Source organism: Muntiacus reevesi, chromosome X (assembly GCF_963930625.1).
Source record: "Muntiacus reevesi chromosome X, mMunRee1.1, whole genome shotgun sequence".
Lineage (NCBI taxonomy): Eukaryota > Metazoa > Chordata > Mammalia > Artiodactyla > Cervidae > Muntiacus > Muntiacus reevesi.
In genome coordinates, this window is record NC_089271.1 from 24,105,458 (window position 1) to 24,116,737 (window position 11,280).

General features: G+C 46.9%; 1 protein-coding gene across 1 annotated transcript; it reads left to right on the plus strand.

Annotated features, from left to right (window-relative positions):
- Positions 1-4,911: 4,911 nt before the first annotated feature.
- LOC136154367 (melanoma-associated antigen B4-like) lies at positions 4,912-5,943 on the plus strand. The gene has a single exon (XM_065916671.1). It carries the CDS (start codon positions 4,912-4,914, stop codon positions 5,941-5,943), a length of 1,032 nt encoding a protein of 343 aa, XP_065772743.1.
- Positions 5,944-11,280: the final 5,337 nt, after the last annotated feature.

Below are 11,280 nucleotides of genomic sequence, written 5' to 3' on the forward strand. Positions count from 1 at the left end.
AGTAGAAACAATGTAAGATTTAATTGTCTTCTCTGATATCACTGTGGAGGGTGAATGCAGCCATGACGGTGGTGGTAGTGGTTTAGTCACTAAGTCTTGTCTGACTCTTGCGACCCCATGGGCTGTAGCCTGCCAGGCTCCTCTGTCCACGGGATTGTCTAGGCATGAATACCGAAGTAGGTTGCCATTTCCTTCTCCAGGGGATCTTCCTGACCCAGGAATTGACCCCGGATTTCCTGCACTGCAGGCAGATTCTTTACCAACTGTGCTACGAGGGAAGCCCCAAATTAAAAGACGCCATGAAGTTAAAAGACGCTTAGTCCTTGCAAGAGAAGCTATGACAAACCTAGATCACATAATAAAAAGCAGAGAGATAACATTGCCAAAAGAGGTGTGTCTAGTCAAAGCTATGTTTTTCCCAGTGGTCATGTGTGGATGTGAGCACTAGACCGTAAAGAAGGCTGAGCGCTGAAAAATTGATGCTTTTGAATTGTGGTGCTGGAGAAGACTCCTGAGAGTGCCCTGGATAGAAAAGAGATCAAACCAGTCATTGCTGAAGGGAATCAACCCTGAATATTCATGGGAATATCTGATGCTGAAGTTGGAAACTAAAACTTTGGGCCACCTGATGGGAAGAGCCGACTCATTGGAAAAGATGCTGATGTCGGGAAAGATTGAAGGGAAAAAGAAAAGGAGGCAGCAGAGGATGAGATGGTTGGATGGCATCACTGACTGGATGGACATTAGTTTGACCAAGTACAGGACATGGTGAAAGATAGGGAGCTTGGCGTGCTACGGATCATGGGGTCACAGTCAGAGATGACTGAGCAACTGAACGAAAACAACACAGAACTGCAAAACAACAATAAAACAAACTGTAAACAATGGACAATAGTTAATAACACCATGTTGATATTAGTTGCTCAGTTTTAACAAATGAACTTGTATCAGTTGAAACAATCCAAGATGTTAAAAACAAAAGATGTTAAGTGGAAGAAGAGACTGGCTCTATAGGAACTCTGTATACTATCCGCTTAAATTTCTAAATCTGCTCTTTTAAAAATAATACAGATGCTCATAAGACAAGATGCTCACCATTCATTATGAGAGAAATGCAAAGCAAAGCTACAATGTTGTATCACCTCACACTTGCCAGAAAGCCTATCATAAAAAAATCTAGAAACAATAAATGATGAAGCAGCGTGGAGAAAAGAGAACCCTCTTGCACTTTGAGGGGGAATGTAAATTGATACAGCCACTATGGAGAACAGTATGGAGGCTCCTTTAACAACTAGAAATAAAACTACCCTATGACTCAACAATCCCACTACTGGGCATACACACTGAGAAAGCCATCCTTGAAAAGACTCATGGACCGCACTATTTCTTGCAGCACTATTTACAATAAGTAGGACATGGAAGCAACCACCTCAACTTCCACTGACAGATGCATAGTTACAGAGGTTGTGCTCGATATATACAATGGAATATTACTCAACCATATAAAGTAACAGATGTAAGTCAGTCGTAGTGAGCTGGATGCACCTAGTGTCTGTTATACTGAGTGAAGTAAGTCAGAAAGAGAACAAAATATATTGCGTATTAACACATTTATAGGGAATCTAGAAAATGGCACATAGGAATCTATTTGCAGAGTAGGAATAGAGACACACATAGAGAAAAGATATGGACACAGCAAGGGACAGAGAGAGAGGGACAAATTGAGAGTGGCAATGACATATATGCACGGCCATGTGTACAAGAGATAGCTAGTGGCGCGATGGAGTAGAACAGACGGAGCTCAGACTGCTGTTTTTGACAACCTAAGGGCTGAGATGGGGGTGGCGTGAGGGAGGCTCACGGGGAGAGGGGGTCTATATATACATATGCATGCTTCATAGTGTTGTACAACAGAAACTAACACATTATAAAGCAATTATCTTCCAATTAAAATTTTTCATAAATGCACTACTGATTTAAAATGTAAAAAATCTGGACAAGAACACACAGCCAGTACAGACCTATATAAAACAATGTCAAATGAATATGAAACAGGAACAATGAAATGCAAAAGATAACATAAGAATTTATCCTCGAATTAAAAATCTTAGGAAACATGCACATAAAATATTCAAATAATTAAATAACTTCAACTATCTGGTATAAAATAGATCACCATAGCCAAATCAAGAGTCTGGCCTGGAAGAATCAACAATTACTTAGATCACATAATGGAAAATACACCAGAAACAAAAGAAACCATACAAACAATGTACCTAAAAGGAATCCTCAGAACAATGTATATATTCCACAAGGAGGCAACAAGAATTTCCTGACAGCCTTAAGAGAAAGAAGTCTCAAACAGAATAGTATGTTATATGTATTCATGAAGAGCAGATATTGTAAGACTGTCGATTTTCCTTAGCTCCTTTACAGATCTACGATTGACATATCAGCTGAGACCACAATCAAACATGGGCTGCTGTTTCCTGTACCCAGAATAAACCATGGAAAACTTATACAAGGGATAAAGACAACCAGTAACAGAAGCAAAAACACAAAACTGAATAATCCCTGATGGAAAATAAGTCTCCAACGGACTTGACCCTGTGAGTGCCAACATGAGGGAGTACTCCCAGACTGACAAGGGGTGTGCAGCCTACAAGGGAAGCAGACAACAGGATCAGCTGCAAAAGGCGTTAAAGTTCAGTCCTTGATTCTTCCACTGTGCCCTGGGGCCATGAATCTCTACAACCTCACTGAAGGAATCTGAGGTGGCACCTCAGAGCTCCCATGACAAGACCATGGGCACAAAAGTTTGGGTTGGATGTGGCAGTATGGCCCAGACGTCATGAAAAACCAGCACAAACTTTCTTAGTGGATGACAAGTGGCCCTTTTAAGTGATCACCTTAATAGACTATCACGCGAGGACTAAAAGAGAAAACTTTGTACCACAGAAATCGTACCAAGCGACAGAAATTCACCTCAGAACTCTCGAGCAATGCCCCTGCAGTCGACTAAGAGCCCACAGTGAGAACTGTTGGGCTAAGGCGCCCCTTCACTTACTCTGCTGGGATTGTGTGGGGCATGGTTGGGGACAGGGTTGGATTCATACCAGAAAGGGAAGGATTTCCAGGCCCTGCCATCAGTCAGTATGAACATCCTCAGTGAGATGTGAGGGGTTCCACACCACAGAAGGGAGTCTCCCATTCTTGCCTCTCTGCTCATCTTACCTGCAGCAGCCATTTCCTGGAAACCTAGGGAGAAGTGTCCAGAGGAGATGTGGGTTCACTTCTCACCAGGAGTCTTGGGGCTTGACGTCTCCGATGTGAGGCCTTGTCCTCAGGTCAGCAGATGGGACATAGCCCACCACTTACAGGGGCCAAGGGAAGACACGGAGAGTGGATGGAGCATCACTCAGCAGAGAAGACTGGGCCCGAAAGGGCCCTTCCGTTCATTCTCAGGGGCTCCAGGAAGCCTGTTCGGCCAAGCCACAAACAATTCTTGCCGGGATGCTGACGGAAGCTAGAGCCTGGGATGGAGATTCGTAGAATCAGCTCAGTAGAGGGAAGGTGTCAGGAACCCCTAAGATTCAAGGAACGGGCCACATGCCCATCCTGCCGGACGCTCTCCCGGAACCCTGACCACCCTGGCCCCGACTCTGCTGTCCGCCTGGAACACAGAAGCACACGGCCGGAAGTGACGACACGCGCACTCACGCTGGGGCTGCGAAGCCATCTTTGACAGCTGCTGCTATCCTTGACAACTGCCGTGTAGGGGGCGCAGACGGAGGACTCCCAGGTCTCATCAGGTGCCCAAGTGTGAGGTGACGTGAGTTACAATGTGGGAACACACGTCCGGCACGGCCAAACCTTTCCCTCTGAAAAGAGGGGGCCGGAGAACCCCCGGCCACCCTGCCCCTGCTCTCACCCGGATGATTCGGGCCTACATCTTAATCCCCAAGTTCATTTGCTTCACCCAGGTGGTCTCCGAGAGGAAGGCTTCGGTCCGGGGCTTGTGGACTCCAATTCTACACAGTAGAGGGAAAGCCCTGAGCCCTGTAGCTAAAGAAGGGACCCTCGGGGGGGGGACTGTAGGGTCTCCACACCCCAGAACGGTGGCCACGCGAAACCCTCACACCCTGCGACTTGGCCTCGGAGAATTCGGGTAGGATCCGAGCAGCTCTAACGTTTGCGAGGCACCCTCATTGCGATCTCGGATGAGGGACAATGAGGGAGGAGGGGAACTCCGTCGGAGGGGTTCATAGCTGGTCAGAACAGGGAGGATGTCAGGGCTCAGGGGCAGCCAGCGTGAGGACCATTCTCCCCGACACATGGGCGAATCAGCACCCTCCGCTGTGGTCAGCGCTTCTCACAGCCAAACACAGGGAAGGGAGGCTTCGCTCTGAGTGGGGAGGTTAGAGCTTGCTTGCAGAAGGGCGGGTCCTGGGACCCTTCGGTGGGAGGCTGAGTGCTCCCTCCTCTCCTTCTCCAGAGTCACAGGGAAGGTGGCAGCATCACCTTCAGAACAGAAGAGGGAACGGGGCGGGTGCTAGAGGGTCTTTCCCCATTTTTCATCCTAACACTGAATGTGAACTGAAAGGACAGGCCTCCCCTGCCAGCCCCCACAGGCCCCCCTCTAATGCCCAGGCAGGGCTGTCTGGCTGCGCCCCAAGGCTCACTCTCACTTCCTCCTCAGGGGTCTCAGAGCACAGGCTGACCAGAAGAACAGGAGACTTGTGGGTCCTAAAGCAGTGGACTCAAGGCTCCAGTAAGAAGCCGACTTGGTTTAAGCCGGGAATGACTCTCCCTGATGAAGGCGCTCACAGCATTTCTTTGTCCTTCCTTAAGGTGCCCTCCTTGCCTGCCTTCCTAACTGCACGCCGCCTGAGGTCCCTGACCTCTGTCACCATGCCTCGGAAGCACAAAAACAAGTCTCATGCCCACGGGAAACGCCACCAGGTCCAGGGGGAAGCTCAGGAGCCCCAGGCCAGTGCTGCTGCAGCCCCAGGAGAGGATCGCCCCTCCTCCCCCTCTTCTGTCCCTCAGGGTTCTCCCCCAAGCTCCCCTGCTTCTGGCGATCCCCAGGAGCTTCAGGGAGCCATGGCCCCTAGCTGTCCTGATGCAGGGCCTTCCTGCGCAGGATCTGATGAAGGTGCCCAGGGCCCAGAGGAGGAAAGTGAAGATGCCGCCCAGTCAGCCCTGGTCGTTCGGAGCTTTCGCAGAGATCCTCTGAACAGGAAGGCCAGCATGCTGGTGGAGTTCCTGCTGGAGAAGTACAACAAGAAGGAGCCCATCATGCAGAACGCCCTGAAGAAGGTCATCAGCAGCAAGTACAAGGAGCACTTCCCTGAGATCCTGAGGAGAGCCTCAGAGCGCGTGGAGCTGGTGTTTGGCCTGGAGCTGAAGGAAGTCGACTGCAGCAGGAACATCTACGCCCTCATCAACAAGTTCAGTCTCGGGGCTGAGGAAGGTTCACGTGGTGAGCGGGGGATGCCCAAGTCTGGTCTCCTCATGGCGCTCCTGGGCATCATCTTTATGAAGGGTAACCGTGCCACCGAGGAGGAGGTCTGGGATTTCCTCAGTGTCTTGGGGATCTATGATGGGAGGAACCACTCCATCTTTGGGGAGCCCAGAAAGCTCATCACCAAAGATCTAGTGGAGAAGGGGTACCTAATCTACCGCCGGGTGTCCAGACGTGATCCTCCGAGCTACGAGTTCCTGTGGGGCCCGAGAGCTTATGCTGAGACCAGTAAGATGAAGGTGTTGGAAGTTCTGGCCAAGATCCAGGATACGGTCCCGAGTTCCTTCCCAGACCTCTTTCACGAGGCTCTGAGAGATCAGGTGCAGAGGGCAGGGCTGAGAGGCGCTGCCATTCCTCCCCCTATGGCTAAGGCCAGTGCCCCTTCCAGGGCCAAGTCCTGCAGCTCCTCCCACATCTAGGGAGGGGGCAGGGCACTTTGTTCCCTTTGTGCCGGAAGAGAACGGTCCACCTCTATATAGCGCAGGGTAGTATGGGTGGAGGGAACAAAACCCATATGTTCTTCACAGTTCTAAGTAGTATGGGCGTTTAGGTGCAGTTTCAACAAAATGTGTATGTTTTCCTTTTATCCATATGAATTATATCTAGTCAAAAATAGATGATCTAGGTAGGTAGGTAGAGGTGTTTTATATTTTTAAATGTTACTACTCTTCATAACGTTTATTGTGCTACAGAATCTAGGTTTATTAATGTCATGGATGTCATGTTTACTGCTGTTAGGTTTATGATTAGGAGTTTTTATTTGTAAACAAGTTGAAAAGACTTCAGTATTTTCTTGGTGGCCCAGAACGAGGTAACATGGCGTTGGAATAGAATTTTACTTGGAAATGTGTAAGAATCCTAGAGATAAATATTTGGGATCACCAAGCTTTCAGAGTAAACGCTGGTTTATTACTCGTTTGTCTTATCTGTCCTCTTTCCTAGTAAAAGTTAATAACTTGGACTAAGATTTGCTTAGCTTACTCAAACTGTATGACACTTAAATAATAATAAAATAGAGTCTTTGCTCATCATTTCCTTTTTCTCCCAAACTAATTGACCATCCTCTGTTTAGAAGGTTTCCTTATCGTGCTGGGTTGGTAAGAAAATGACCCAGACACTGCCCATGGAATTTTGAGTCTAGCAGCAGGTACCATATAAGGAAGGTGGTGAGATAACTCTAAGGAATAAACAAACCATAAATTAACAGGGGGGAAGTGTGGAAGAGGAAGTTCCAGATGACAGCAAGCAAGTCTAAGTTACCTGATTAAGGTGGCATTGAGTCCTGGGAAAATTCTAGTTCCTCGGTGGGAGATAATTTTCAGTCCAGGTGTATGGTGGGCTAGATGAAACTGTGGCAGTGATGCCCGACACTCATAAGATGGTTCTCAGAGGTGAGGCTGTTAAACCTGAAATATATCTAAACCATATATTCACCATTATTTGGGGATATCAGTAAACCATAGGGAATCTCAGCATAGGGGATGGAAGGGGCCCTGTGCACTTGAGCCAGGGCAAGTGAACACACAAACTACATGTTTTCATCAAAAGCTGTCCAGAGAGTTTCTGAGAAATAAGGCTGATACCCATTGGAGTGAGATGCCAAGACGTCACTGGACTGTCTCTCTTTTTCTGAGATGGGAGGGTCAGAGCTTGCTCTGTTCAACGGGCAGTTTCATTAGGTTATGTTGAGTGTAATTTGGCAAACTTTAAGGTAGGGCTCAATTTTTACTGTCAGTGGTCTTAAATTAGACATGGTTTGGATAAAAAGGCAGCTGAGAGGGAAGTTGTTGGTTCTTGAGACAAATGAACTTGTACTTGCATCCCTGTGGAGAAGATAACCCCAAACACATATTAAAACAGGTGCTCAAATATGGAAATACTGCTTAGTTTTACTTGCTTGGGAGGATTGGTGCTGATGTGGATTTGATTATTGTTTGGAGTTGCATATTCTCTAATATAGACTGGAAATAAAATTATGTGATGGACGTTTGCTATCATTTGGGGTAAAAATCATCTTCGTAATAACTGCCATTCATTCAAAGTACCAAAGCTTGTCTCATACTGTGCCAGGTGATTTACATACATCACACATGTCTGTGGTCCTACACTATAGACTTTTTCAAACACAATTTGCAGATAATGAACCTGGAATAAAGAAGCTCAAATTCAAAGCTCATAAATGACAGGAGCTGAACTGAACCCCGGCACCGAAATCCTCTAGAGCCCATACCGTGCCACTCCTCCAGGATGAGGCCAACCTTGGGTCACTTCCTCTTTCTGAACACTAGTCCAAAAAGGATTTCATGTACTAAAGAGCAGAACTTCATACCCCAAACATGGTTTTGGAATAAAGAACCCCAAAAATAAGTAACAAAAATATGAAAATAAAAGTGAAGTACGAATAAGAAGGAGACAGCATTCAGTGACAATTTATCTACAAAGGAAATGTCAGTAAACCACAAAATATCAGGGACGCACAAAATCATTTAATTCAACCCCTTCCTTTCAGAGAGTAAATCTGTTAGAGTGCAGGTTCTATAAGAGGCTGTGTCTGGTCAGTGAGGAGAAGGAAAAGCTCAGTGTGGTTTCTCTGATAGCACACCACTTATTTTGGAACCCCCTCCCAGACTGCAGGTTCCTCATCACTCCTGGGACTGAGCCCATTCTCCATGAGATTTGTTGCAGGGAGACTAAGACTTTTCAAAGACATGGCATTTCCCAAGAAGTCTTTCATAGAAGAGACAGGAGTCAAGGTGAAGACTGATGATTGAGGCCTGAGGAGACAAAAACCACATCATAACTGAAGTCACAGAGAGACTGGCCTGTGTCTGCTCTCAGAAGGCCAAAACAGGGCTGCCAGGCTGAGCATCCCCTCACTTCGTTTGAGGGCTTGCAAGGACATGATTTTTGGTCTACCTGGGTCACCTTAAGTTGAAATAAAGGAGAAATCCAGAGCCCTCCAGGAGTCAAGGTGAGGAACCTGAGTGAGGCCATACCCCAATGCTGAACAGAGCAGGCCCCAAGAAGCCTGAATCCTGATATCTCCCTGAAAGGGCACAGGTAGAAGTAGCCTCGTGTGGCATTCCCAGACTTTCCCTCTCTGGCACCACAGGGAGTGAGTACCTTACTATGAGGAGAGGTCCCTTAAACAAAAGGACAAAGAAAGGAGCCCCAAATTGTGCCAGGAGTCAACCGTTGGGACTTATGAAACCCCCTGACCTCAGAACTCTGAGGAAACCCCACAGAAACCTGCCCTTTCTGGCATCCCTGGGATATCTGCTCATTGTTGACATGACATGCCCATTTCCGTCCATGATGTCACAAGGGGTTTTGGGACATTGTCCAAGGGGTATAGCCGAGGGCCAGCAGTGGGATGATTTCCAGGTTTTCCAGAAACCAAGTGAATATCCTGAAGACTAGGGGACCCACACACCTATAACCATAGGATTCATTTTGTCCTCTGAGCCTCAGAAGACGAAGGACAGGCATGGACAGATGAGGAGAATCTTACTTCCTCCTAGGGGTCTCGCGTTGGTGCACACTTTAAGGAGTGAGCCTAAGGGCAAGGGAGGCTGGAATTTCAAGCCATGACAGAGGTCAAAGCAAGGACTAAGGCATCATCTACTAATAAAGAGAAGTGATAATGAATCCAGCCCTGCTCCTTGTTACATATAGCCCTTGAAGAACCAGGGCAGAGCTATCAAGCTGAAGTTCCATCAACATTTATTTATATCAGTTCTATAGGAGGTGATATCCTTAGTTTGAAGTTGCAGATACCATTCCAAGAAGCGGGGGGGGGGGGGGGGGGGGGGGGGGGGGCGGGGCGGGGAGGCACCAGGCCCTACGGGGAGAGAAATGAAGGACTCTTAGTGAGTATTGAGGACTCCAGAGGCCAGGACAGAAAACTTCCCACTGAGCACTCAGTACTGGGTTATAAGAACTGACTGGGGTGGTAAGCTGAGGACCCCTTCACTTCTCAGAAATCCCAGGGAGATTTGTGATGCCAGCTACAGAACAGCAGAGTGAATGGGTCCTATGACTGGACACCGGTTGGGTGATTATTTTCAATGTGAAATAAAGAGACTTCTCAGTGTAGGAGATTACCATCCCATTCTGTCACCCCAGCATGCCTAGGCAGGGGTAGGAGGATTCAGCCTAAAGATCACTCTGATTTCCTTCAAGATGTTTCCCAAAGGACAGGCTGATTAGGAGAATAGGAACCCTGGGGGTTTTCAGAACGGTGCCCTCAAGAAAACCACAAATGTAGCCTTCCTGATAACCAAGGTGGTATTTCCCTGTGGCAGCTGTACCCTCAACCATCGTCATCCTGCAGGCCCTTATCACCTGCCCTCCAACTCACATTCCTAATCACTGTCCCCCAGCACAGTCATCATGCCTTGGTGTCTGAGTATATGCTGGGAGAAAACACTTCATCTACGGAGAGCCCAGGAAGCTCATCACCAAAGACGTAGTTGCAATGAAGTACCTCGAGTACCGCCAGGTTGTCAGCAGCAATCCTCCATGTTACGAGTTCCTATGGGGCCCAAGAGCCCATGCTGAAACCAGCATAATGAAAGTCTTGGAATTTTTGGCAAAAGTCAATGATATCGTTCCCAGTGCCTTCTCATCACAATATGAAGAAGTTTTGTGAGATGAGGAGGAGAGAGCTCGAGCCACAGCCAGGCCTGGTTCGACTGTCACTTCCAGTCATGTTCCATGGTCATGTCCAGCAGCTTCTTCCACCCCTACTGAAGACTAAGACTTTAAAAAAATCATCAAGATAAGAACATTTGACATAAAAATAGGGACTTTTGTTGAAATGGGAAGCAATCCCACAATAAAATTGCTGGGATAATGCAATGAAAAAATAAAATAAAATTTCAAAATATGATCAACCTTGATTTTACTTCATCTTTTGTGTCTTTTGTATTGTAGAATTAAATAATTTAAACCTTGATATGCTTAACTGATTAAAGAATGTAGCAGGTGTTAAACCTTAACAAGTTAGACCTCTTACTGCCTTCATTTATTTTTTGAGCATATGCTCTTTGAAAGGCGCTATGCTAGTTCTGGTGAGGCTAAGATCAAGACCTAGCCTATGCCCATACAACGGTAGAGACAAGGAACTGCAATCATATAAAGAAGATGTTGAGATAGCCTTTATGCCTGACAGGACAGTAAAAAGACAATCCAGGAAGAAATCTCTGCCTGGGGCGATGTACTGATTTGTTAAGCTTTCCACAGCAAAACCCCACAGAATGGGGGGCTTAAATAACTGATATTTATTTTTTCACAATTTTAGAGACTGCAAGTCCAACACGAGGTTTGGTTTCCCTTGAGGCCTCTTCCCTTGGCGGCCATGTGGCCGCCCTCTTCACTTGGCAGTCCTTTTGAGTGCATATATCCCTGGTGCCTCCTCTGGTGTCCCAATCTCTTCTTATCGTGTCACATTGGGTTATGGCCCACCCTAATGACTTCATTTTAACTCAACCATCTCCTTAAAAACCTTATCTCTAACTACAGTTGCATTCTGAAGTACTCTGAGTTATGCCTTCAATATGAAATTTTGGAGGGGACACAATGTGGCCCCTAACAGACAGAAATCTAAGGTGTCTCTGCTCTTATCTCAATGCAGGAGATGCCAGTGCACAGGCTGGTATTCTACGCACACTGTCTCCAGGGAGTTTCTGAGATATAAGGGTGAACTCGCTTGAGGTGTGTAGGGAAGGAGGAAATTCATCCCGTTACCACTTTTG